The 12,085-nt window shown below is 40.2% G+C and overlaps 1 protein-coding gene across 2 annotated transcripts in view; it reads right to left on the reverse strand.

Moving 5' to 3' along the window:
* Positions 1–12,085, reverse strand: part of samd11 (sterile alpha motif domain containing 11) — a 59,197-nt gene that overhangs the window by 36,161 nt on the left and 10,951 nt on the right. For both annotated transcript variants that reach the window (XM_084428349.1, XM_084428350.1), the window contains exon 3: positions 7,750–7,922. In XM_084428349.1, the coding sequence (XP_084284475.1) occupies positions 7,750–7,922 (173 nt within the window). The remainder of the gene's footprint in view (positions 1–7,749; positions 7,923–12,085) is intronic.

A 12,085-nucleotide genomic window follows, 5' to 3' on the forward strand; every position in this document is an offset into this window, starting at 1 on the left:
GGAGCACTAGGCCTAGGAGTAGGGTTTGCGGTTGAATTTGGAGAAAACCAGCAGCACACCTGCACAAAGCTTTGCTTAACTCTGAACTGAGATTCAAATGCTGCTAAAGGGATAAAGTCCTGCTTTAGGTAGCTGTGCAAGGGGTTTAAAGGAATAGTTCGCCCAAAAATGAAAATTATTCAGTGATAATCTTCCCCTCCAGTGAGCTCTGCTCAAGACCCGCTACAACCGAATCACTCATTCGAGAACCGGATCAGTGAATGAATCATGCAAGTAGTTTTTGTGAACTGAACAGATTAATAGAACAGATGCATCTCCAAAGTATTATTTGCTCACTAATCAGTGATACAGACTACAGACGTTTAGTAAATATCAAGTGGACTACATTTTTTCTTTACGCTTGAAAGCTCTAGTCCTAGTCTAGTGTAACTGCAATTGAAAAGTAAAAGCATTCTTTAAATTGTTCCAGGGAAGAAACAAAGTCATACAGGTTTGGAACAACATGACGGTGAGTAAATGATGACACAGTTTTCATTTGTGAGTGACCTGTTCCTCTAAGAAAATGCTTGGTTTGTTCACAAATGACTGGGTATTCAAATATGACAGGGGCAACATCTGGATGAAAGGCATCTGATGAATGGCAGGTATTCAAGAACTGACTTGAGTTTAAGGCAGCGCAGAAGGCCATTGGACAGACGTGGTGTTCCTCATGGCAGCAGGAGTGTCAGGGAGGGAAATAGTGCCAGCGCAAGTGCCCCTGCAGTGACACGGGAGACGAGAGCTGGCGCCAGATATAGAGGTCACACAGAGAGTTGGCAGACTGGGCATCCTGACGCCAGGGCTTACACCGTTACTGAACACAGCGATGATAGTCTCACCCTGACACACACACACACAAAGCAGTGCCAAGCAGAAAGTGGCAAGGCATGTGGAGAGGATCCCTCCTTTCACAGAAAGTGACAGACAGTTTGCACTATGAACTAGCGCTGTAAAAAAAAAAAAAAGCAGCCTAACATGCTACAAAATTTAAAATTTAAAATTTTACTAAATTGAACATTTTGTGGTTACTTTTCCCAAACAATTGTTCTGAACAGTCATTCCATGTCCAGTGAAACCAGTACAGTTTAAAAAAAATGCAATGCTAGAATGGGGAAGGAGGGAATCAATATTTCTCTCTGTTTTTTTGTTTGTTTTTTTACTACAAAAAAAACACATCTGTTGTTATTCTGCTCACATTCAGACCAAGCAGCCGGGCCTCAGCTAGCGAGGAGAGCAATAAATAAATATCGAAACAGATACATAAATAAATGAGAGTGCAGTGCGTTCTCCTGAGCTTTCCTGTTGTTCCTGCCTTATAAAAGCTGATGGGAGGTCGATAAGCATGCGGGAACCCAGAAAAGTAGAAGTGGAACGAAACATTATTTCGCCACATTGAACATTGCGGTGTTGGATAATTTGAAAAGTAAACAGTGGAAAAAGCCTAAAAGAGCTCTGAGATGGGGTGCAATGTCTTAAAGACAGCTAGCTGCCCTCTATAGATGTGACATTAATGACATTGATTAACTGATGTGGCTGAAGCAAAACCAATCAAAGGAGATGCTAACAGGAAAACAACACCTGATTAAAACATCTTCACTGCTTTAACTACTTACTCCCGCTTGACAGGCAAGGGAAACGTAGCGAGTAGGGATGCGTGATCATTTCCTAAGAACGTAAATATATTGAATATCTTATAACACAGTCTACAGAGGTCTACAGTAACATTCAAAGCAGTTTTATGGTTTTAATATCCTACAATGACCTGGATGACTGAAAACATTTGCAGAATTAGCGGAACTGCAAACACAAGCTTGGTTCACCCAAACTCTAACGAAGACACCAAATATATTTCACGCCAAAAGTATTCAAAGTCTGAGGGAAAAGAGTCTATGTGAATTCTGTAAATTATTCTACGATTACTTGAATGATAGCAATGAGTCAAGAAAATATTAATATAGATAAATAAAAAAAAACACATTTTGTGATGAATGTTCTTGTGCTAAAAAATTGGATTTGGCCTTAATTCCAGCCCTATGAATTTAGAGGTTGCGGATATAAATCAACAAAACAGTTGTATCGTATGTAGCGGGATACATTTGTCCATTTCTAACAACAGGGTTTTAAACGGCACTAGTTTTCCTGTAAATAGTAAACTGTAGAACGTTAAGGCTACAGCTGTTACTTGGGAAGAGCCCTGGACATTCTAAAAGTTCCAGAACTGGAACCCAACCACTAATTATTGCCTTAAGAGAAGGTTCTTTCCAGGAATCCTACAGCATCACGTCCCCTTCCCAGCAGTGTGTCGTGCAACGCTCCAGAACTGTACAGAGAAATGCCTTAACAAAACAGATGAATGAATGGAGCACATGGTCACATCATTTAAAGTAAACTTTTGAGTAGCCATCATTTCCTCTGGTGGACCACACAAATGACTGAATATGAACGATTCTACTAAACCTGTGTGAGTGTACTAAAACCAACCAACCAAAAAAAATAGCCCTTTTGTTAAAAAAAACAAAACCTTAATCATCAGCTGAATGTCTTTGCGAGGGCAAAAAAAAAACTTTAAAGGAAAATTATTCACAACCAGGCTACTAGCCATTCCTTGTAAACGTATAACATGTGGGTCTAGTATTTTGTCTGTTGTACAGTACAACAGAATAAAATTTCCAAAAATACCAAAACACTAGTGTCGAGACACTCAACAATATTGCTATAATAAAAAATTATAAAAAAAACAGTTTAAGCGTCAGATGAAAATGCCCTTGACTGTACATACCAGCATTTTAAGAGCCTGGCCAGTTACAGTGCGCTAAAGACGGCGGTTTGGGTTGGCTTCAGTCCTGAGGTTTGGACCAGCTGATTTCCACTTCTGGATAGCCAAATGCTTACATTCAGGTCCAGACAGCCACCAGGGAAGAGGACGGCAAGCCTTGTTGGACAAACGCTTCTAATGCTAAACACAGACAGGTCAGGCCCTTCTCTGAAGAGGCCGCAGAAACCCAGGGGAAGACAGACAGAATTTCTATCCAGACAGGTGCAACAGTTGTCTGATTTATTTCCTTTCCCTGTCCCTCGTGCTCAAGGGGAGGGTCCACCATTCTGGAATCAACCTGCCTCCTCCTCCCCTCCTTCATCTAATCCACTTATGTTTCTGCACTTAGTTTTTTTCCATAGGTTGTAATGTAAATAAGAAAAAAATTAACAAAAATCATGAGAGTATCCAAAGTAAATCAGCAGTTAAATGCCAGGTAGTATAACACAAGAGAAGAAATTGGCTTTATAATTACATTAGAAATATTACAATAGATCATATGGGATGGGCAATGTTTTTTGGCGGCTTTTCTTAGCAGGTTGTCCTCTGAGTAAGTATACTATCTTATATAATCCATGATGGTTACTCAGTAATTACCCAGACAAGCAGTCAGCACTTCTCAAAGCCCTGGTGTTGACACACCTGACTGTGCACAGGTAGGCTTCAGAAAATGATTGGCATGACCTTGAAGACTAATACTATGACAAACATCTCATTCCTGCAAATTTGATTGCTAAAGCATATCGCGAAAGTGATCGTTTTCAGATAGGATGCCAGTCGATACATGACGTTGTCTTTATCGGTTGATTTACTTCAATTTCAAAGATTATAAAACCAAGCCTGTTATTCTGTTATTCAGTACGGTATTTATACAGATATTCTAGTGCATCATGACCTGAAGACCCTCAACCTCCACATGCAAAATCATTAAGATAAAGGAATATAAAAGACCAAGCTAAGGCGCTACACTTCAGGCTAAGCAGGCTGTTTTTGAAGAAAGAAAGGTCTATATCCCTGCAGGATACAGGAGGAATGAGGACTAATCACCTATAAACCTGCTGGGCATTATCATTAATCTGGTTAAAAGATATAGGGAGTCTTCTTTAAGGTGTCAAAGTGTACCAGCTTTTCTCACGGCAGTGGCTGGAAATCCCTTGAAAACTGACTGCGCACAATTGCGGAAATGTATATTCGTCAGCCTCATGTGAAATTGCACAATTTTTGGTTTAAAATACCTTAAGGCAGAATGTTAAAGTACAGTGGGGTCCAAAAGTCTGAGTCCACATAGAAAATCTGGGAAAATCTTATTTAAACCTGGAAATAAACAGAAAGTTTTAGGATTTAAAAAAATTTAAACAAAGAAACATTGACATAGAATGAATAATATACGTCACCAATCCAAATAAATTTGTGACACTGATCATGTGAACTACTTTGTACAGATGGTGAGATGTTCTTCTTCCACTGAAGCTCAAGAGGTTCATCTCAAATCATGCTAGAGAACATGATCATCAAGTTTGACAAACTTGTGGAGTGTATGCAGCTAAAGTGCTGTAGTCATTAAAGCAAAAGTGAAAAACAAATACGAAGGCATTCTGAAATTAAATGCTACTTTTAATTCAAAGATGATAATATAGTTTGCAAGGAAAAAACTGCATTAAATTAGAAAAATATCTTGTGTTTGGGACTCCACTTTATATAAGCAGATACATTTGGACTGAAGAAACGCTATGCACACTACCACAACACTAATATAAACTGCAAATGATGAGGCGTAAATACGATCAAACGCAAAAAAGAATTCCCCATCCTTCACCATCCATTGACTAAATCCAATTTGTTAAGACCCCTCCACAACTCACTTACCCAGTCCAGATCAATGGAAATTGAATTTCATAGATTGAACATCCCATTATCTCTTTCGGTCAGATCCTCATCTGAGTAAAGTAGGGGTGAGGTGAGCGGCCCCGGAACAGAGGAGAGACGTGGCTCCTTGCAGTCCGCCGCCTTTAACAGGGTAAAAGCCCTAGATATTAGTCATAAGTGTTCTTTAAATTCATTAGCATCTTCACACGCGGGCGTCTGAAGTGTTGGGGGGAGATCACTGTAATGAGTTTAGCTGGCCGGTTCTGGTTCCTGTGCCGTCCTCGATGTCACAGGGTAAGTGGCTGCTAGGTGCCAGCGGCTCGGGGTTGAGTGAAGGAAGTGACCAAGAAACTCTTGCAGATGAGGGCTTATATTTGTACCTGGGCATTCAGGGCTGATCCGCTCCAAGGTAAGAACTCGAAGCCCTTCTTTATTCCACAACAAAATCAAATTCAAGTTACGCTTAAACACGTGGTGTTTTCAATGCACAGCACAGCATAAGCACCCTCACATCACTCAGTTTTGGCCAATGATGTTTTTAATGAATATGACAGCTAGCTAGCATCCTGTGTTAGCTTGTAGGGCTCAACAAAAAGGACTGATTCAGCTATGACCTGCCTATGCTGGAAGAGGGCACGTCCTCATACATTCGTATAGGCTATCTTGAGAATGATATCCTAACAGTGCTGTGTAATGACCCAAATGTACCGCTTAACACCAATGGGCATAAACCCAAGCCTCTTACACTCAACTGACTCAACCATTGGAATTCATTCGCCATTTACTGCAGCAAAAAAAGTATATAACTGCACAGCTACAACTACTACGGCAACTAAGTAAGTCAAATTATTGCTATACGCATTGGCGGTTGCTCTAAGAAAACCTGACAGGAGCTAGGGCTAACCAAGACATTTTTAGCAAGAGCCAAGTGGCTAATGAGAAAAAGGGAATATTGTCTTCTCTTACTCCTCTCATTAGAAGCACTAAAGCTTCCTGGAGATTTAAAAATCCAGCATAGTGCAACATACACCGCCAACACAAAATCTCACTGCAAACACCATCGAAACTGCTGCTGACACTTCTATTCAAAAACATGAGTGAAAAATCACCTAAAGACCCCCGAAAGCCAGAAAGCCTGCAGTCTCAAAGCAACAGCTAGCTTTGAAAGGCATGCTCTAGTGATTAAAGGAAACTTAATAATAGATCAGAACCTCAAGGCCGGGCTTTTCACAAGCGGAGATGGTCTGACAAAAATGTGGTTCCCCAGACTCACCTGCCAGGGCTGACATCTGCTGGCTAGTTATCACCTGTAATGCATTTAGGCAGAGCGAAACCACTGGCGGAAAAACCGTTCGCTTTAGCCACTGCTCTTAGCTCACTGCTGCACTGACCGCAGGCTCATAAGCTTCTTCAGGCTTGTGTGCCAAGGAGGAGGGAGGCCAAACACAGCTCATGAAGATTTAATGAACACTGAATTCCCTCGCACTGATTGAAGACGGAGATGTGGAACTTGTAGCACATCACTGGATGAATTTTATTTTTTGTGGAAAGCAGAATATAATGACTGTTCCAAAAATGAACTGCTGCTTCATTTAGGCCAAATTTTAAAGAACCATTACATTAATACTTCACAGAGACCGCAATCCCAGAATGTATTGCTATGGCCTCAATAAAAAAAACTTAACACTAAAAAGTATCAATAAATATGCTTAGTGTAATTAAAAAAAGATAGAGATAGAAGAATTTGACCCAATATTTATGTTTGGACTAAGTGGAGTAACTCACTAGTTGTAGTTCACTAGATTTAATCTTTTCTATGCTTCTTTCAAAAAATGTATCTAGCTTATCTGTATTAAACTGCTCTAGCCAGATTGTTATAGCATAAATGGCATGGCATCACAAACAAAAAAGTACAGGTACTTTTATATACCATGGTACTCAATGATCACTACAACGTAAATAGTACTTTCAGGTACTAACCAAAAATATTAGCATGGTCCCACCATAGCACATGCGCAATAACCCTGACATAAAATGCTGTGGTACACAGCATGGTAATTTCAAACCAGAAACGCTAACTATAAAGATTACTATTGAAATAACTATATTAGGCTCCAAAACAATGAGCATGCGTTGCAGTTATGTCATCTGCCCCTTTAAATGCACTACTGTAGCTCTTTAAAGGTGAATGGATTTTGATTAGCTGTCAATGTTTTTATTGTTCATCAGCTATAAAAAAAAAATATTCTGAAAGTGATTCCAATGATATTGTTCCTCTGTTGTTATTGTTATATAGCTGTGGTGTGGACTGCACTATTCTCATAGAATTACAACTATTGTTAAAACTTTAACAATAGTTACGTTTTTTGTAATAGTTACGTATAGTTTTGTATACTATATGTAACTATAAGTTATGTAAACGTATAGTTACGTTTTTTGTCCTTGATCTGAACAGCCGATCTTGAGCTGTTGGTGCTCTCTTGCTTCCCACATTCTTTAGCAAGTGCTATGACCAAAATATAATTATGCATGCGGTTAGGGCACATACTGAAATATAAAAGGTGAGAAATTTAACTTTAACACGCATCAGGAAAAGCATTAGGTGAAAGCTCTCGAACCATTCTGAGATCTATGGCATTAAGAAAGTTGCCACATGACTGCAAATACCTCATCAACAATATCACTTTTCATATGGTTCATGAGAAGACCTCATGTTTATTTCTGTGCATGTATCCTGTAGGCTCCCAAGCATGGGTATTTAGAGTTGGCACATCCTGTGTGTCTGTAGTATCTGCCAAAAGAGTAAATGAGTGAATTTGTGTGTGTTAGAGGGTATGTGTGTGTCAAAATAGGGGGCTATGAGGGTAAAGACCTAAGGGTTCTTTAAAGCTCTTTGGTGGTATACTGATGTCTGATATGGCTAACCCCTTTCCGGCAGATCACGGTTGATGTATCAATCCCTGGCACTGGGATTGGCACTCTACTTTTTGCCCACCCACGCTCTCACACACACACACACAAATTCTCACCTCTTTCTCATGATAGTGTAATGCAGCTCTTCCTGTTTGATGTCTGCATGATCTCCACTGGCCCGCTCGCTGCCCTCGCTGTCGTCACTGCTGAAAACGGAGGCCAGCTCCTTTTTGGGCACCCGTGTTGGCGGCAAGGGGATGGTGCGTTTCTCTGCCAGTCGCCCACGGTTCTGCAGGAGCACAGAGGGGACAGACAGACTGAGACTCTGGGAACAGCCTTCTCTGATTTTACTGGCTTGAACTGCAGTACAGAGAAATGGCTAATGTTCCCGATCCGTCACACTTCCAATTCTCTTTAGGCTGATAAATCACATTTTGAATGTATTACTGTTGTATTCATTTTTCATTTTGTTTTTTCATTTGCATTATGAATCAGTTTCAGTAAAACTGATTCATAAAAAGCTACAGTTTTTGCACACATAGACATAAAGCAATGTGAATTCATAATTTATCTCAGCAGATACACTACTCTATTTTGTTATTTAGCACAGGGCTTTTCAGCAGAATCAGCAAAAGTAAATAAATAAATGAAAAGGACCAAATTATTAATGTTTAATCCTAAATCATAATATTAAAAATCAATAATGGGGATCACATTTAAGGGATCCAGGATTGATGGCATCAAAAAGTTTGAAAACCCCTGATTTAGCTGACATTTTTATCTAAAGCAATCTGGGATAAATGACACAATGGTGATAGTTCAAGGAATCACTCCTTGTGCAACCTTTTGGTTCTTGAGTCATTTATCTAACCACTAAGCTACACCACTCGATATTAACACCTTCTTATATTATGCAGTTGTAAAGTTAAAAGTTCATTTTTACACTAAATTCCAGCAAATAGTCACTCTAATTTCTCCCGCTGTCATATGACCTACACAGATCAGTCTCACAGGTCATGAATCATGAAACACAGGTCACAAATCATGAAGAAGTAATGACAGAATAAAAGGTGGAAATGCACAACATGCTGAACTCCCTAAATAACAGCAAAACTCAGTCAGAGAGATCCATGCAAAGGGAGAGACCATTGATCCATGAGACTAGTAATGGAGGATGGGTGAGTGAATGGGACGTGATAGTGATTCCTTCTCTTCCTTTTCCCTCTATCCGCATCAGACATCTAAAGACAGCGAAGGATGAAGGGGATGAGAGGCCCTCAGGGTTTAGTGTGTGAAGCTGGGCGACCTTTAATGTGACCTGAAGGGGTCAGTGCAGATTTCTGTGCCTCTATTGCTATCCATGAGTGAACAGAGAAGGAGAGTGGATTTGAAGGGAAAAAGAAAAGAAGAAGAAGAAGAAAAGGAAAAAGAAAGAGGAAAAAAGAGGGATGGTTGCAAAAACAGTATGTAAGAGAGGGGTACAATATGTCACCCAATAATCTAAGTAAAATACAACATTTTTGCCATGTGATCATATATGTATTCAACGCCCATCATGCTGCTTATGACTGAGAGGTGCACATGGGAAAATTACTAAAAACTGACATACAACTTATGTAAAAGAACATTTTAGGGTTTACTCACACTAGGCAATCTGAACCGTGCCAGAACACGTTTGACCCCAAAAGTCTGGTTCGTTGGACTAGTGTGATCGCTCCGTACCGTGCCCGGGCGCGGTTTGTTTGTTTAACCGCTGCCTGGCCCGCTTGGAAGAGGTGGGCCAGAGCACGGTTCAGTTGGGCTCGGGTGCGGTGCGCATATAGTGTGATGATCGCTAACCGCGCCAGGGAACGTTACAAGGCAACCGTGCCTAGTGAGTACACCCTTATTGTCATACCTAACTTGCTGAACTCAGCATGGCATGGGAATTTTTCGAGCCTTCCTCCTTCCCCAGCACCACCTGCCTAGATCTGATAGGGGATTCTCCCTTCTTTCCTTGCAGCAGTTTGCATTCTATTCACTGTATTTATGTGCATGTTTCGGCAGTAGTCTTCATTCATGCAGCAGCGTAGCAGATTTAGTCTGCCAAGACTGAGCCTATGTACATTCCGTTCTTATCAATAAATACAGTTTAAATCTATTCTGCGAGTTGTCATGGTTGAAATATATATATATATACACAAACCAGGGACGTTTCATCCAAGGAGGCAAGGGAGGCAGCGCCTCCTCAAAAAAAGAAGCACTTTTCCCAAAATTATGGCTATGGGGTGTCTTTATTTGGCTATATCTTATAGACACTTTCTTCTCATTTCAGTTCATAGCAAAAAAAGTAAAAAGTGACACAGCTTACCCCAATCTCCCCTATAGGAGTGTTGTTCACAGATCCAGAAAAATGAATACGGCTTTGAAAAACTTCAACTGAAAAGTCTGTTTGTGTGAATGGGTGGTGTGTGTGTGTGTGTGTGTGTGTGTGTGTGTGTGTGTGTGTGTGTGTGTGTGTGAGAGAGCATGCTTGCATCTCAGGCTCTGTCAAACTTTGCCGAGCCCTGCAGCTATCCTTCCTCCACACCCAAAGCTCGCACGCGTGCACATACACATATGCAGAGCATCCCACAGGAGCCGAGGCGTGAGTGGCAGGCCGGGGCAGGAGGTGGAGAGACTAGCCAAGAGGCAAACAGGTGCAGCCCCTCTGGATTCTCTCAAGTGGCATACATTAAAAAGAAGAGGGGAAAAAAGCTGAAAAAGATGAAAACATCCCCGAGGATGAACAAGATGAACACACTTTTTTCCAGAGCGACTGTCTTTTCTTTTTTTCTCTCTCTCTCTTTTTGCAGAGGAAGCGGATTTTTGTCTATATATGTTCTATTTTAACATAGAAAATTAGATCTATTTAGTTTGAGCACAACATCAAATGACAGGTTTATTTAAATGTCCAAGTTGTTTAAACTGAGACGAATCTTGTATAAACTCATGAGAAATGATATCAACACAGAACCGAGAACACACAAACAAACACTGCTTTTTTTGTGACATTCTATCCGTACGGCAAGTGCGTTTTGGAGCTGTTAACAGCCACTGGAAGCTGTGTATGAAGTGCGCCAGCACTAGTGATGCTTTATCTGATAAAGTTAGCGTTGAGAGACGGCTGTTACCCACATGGCCTCAGCGGAGACACGCACACACAAACACACTTCCCTGCCCCCATTCCTCCTCTCCAACCCCCACCCTTCTCAACGTCCTCCCGGAAAGCCCCCGTCCAGCCCCCTCGCTTTATTCAGCGTAACTGACGCAGAACCGGGGGCGGCTGCACACTATTTCCGGTAACACTTCCGCACAGAGGGAGTCAGGGAGGGTGCTTCAAAACAAAAACATAAAAAACCTGGGCTTCAATTCCCGCCTACATGTACATACACACATATTCACACCCTCACACACACTCTGTCACTCAGGCATGGAAAAAATATTGAATATGAATTTCCTCTAAGCAGCATTTCTATGAATATACCCTCCCACACTTGATGTCTGCCCTTCAATGACACAAGCTATATATACATTTGCACAAAACACACACACACACGTAAATATAAAACCACACATGTAAACTCGAAGTGAGTAATCAGCTTGGATGATGTATCTGTCTAAAGCCCCATAAAACTCTAGAGCTGAGACGCTTCGAAGTTCTCACCGTATCCTCGTAGAAAAGACCTCACAACAGGGAGTAAGAAAACAGCAGAATTACAGCACAGTAAAGCTGTAAGCCATAACAAGCCAGACAAAAACTTTGCTCAAAGTTATGCTGGGTTGTAACAAGCAAAGATTGTATTAACACACACACACTATATGACCTCTGGTTGAAGATGATGGATATGTACACTACTGTTCAAAAGTTTGGAGTCATTAAGATTTTTTTTAAATAAATTAACACTTTTATAGCGAGGATGCATTAAACTGATCAAAAGTGAAAGTAAAGTCATTTATAATGTTACAAAAGATGCCTATTTCAAATAAATTCTGTTCTTTTGAACTTTTTATTCATCACAGAGCACTGACAAAAATGTTGTACAGTTTCCACAAAAAATATTAAGCAGCACAACTGTTTTCAACATTGATAATAATAAGAAATGTTTCTTGAGCAGCAAATCAGCATATTAGAATGATTATCATGTGACACTGAAGACTTGGAGTAATGATGCTTTCCAATCACAGGAATTCATTTCATTTTAAAATATATTAGAATAGAAAACAGTTATTTTACATCAACTATTTTTGTAATAATATTTTACAATATTTCTTTTTTACTGTTTTATTGTCAAATAAATGCAGCCTTGGTGAGCATAAGAAACTTCTTTCAAAACTCTTACCAACCCCAAACTTTTGAACGGAAGTGTAGGTTCTTATTATTATTTGTATTGTTTTTAATATTATTATTAAAGAAAGAAGCCAAGAGTGGGA

This window comes from Rutilus rutilus (assembly GCF_951802725.1).
Source record: "Rutilus rutilus genome assembly, chromosome: 13".
NCBI lineage: Eukaryota > Metazoa > Chordata > Actinopteri > Cypriniformes > Leuciscidae > Rutilus > Rutilus rutilus.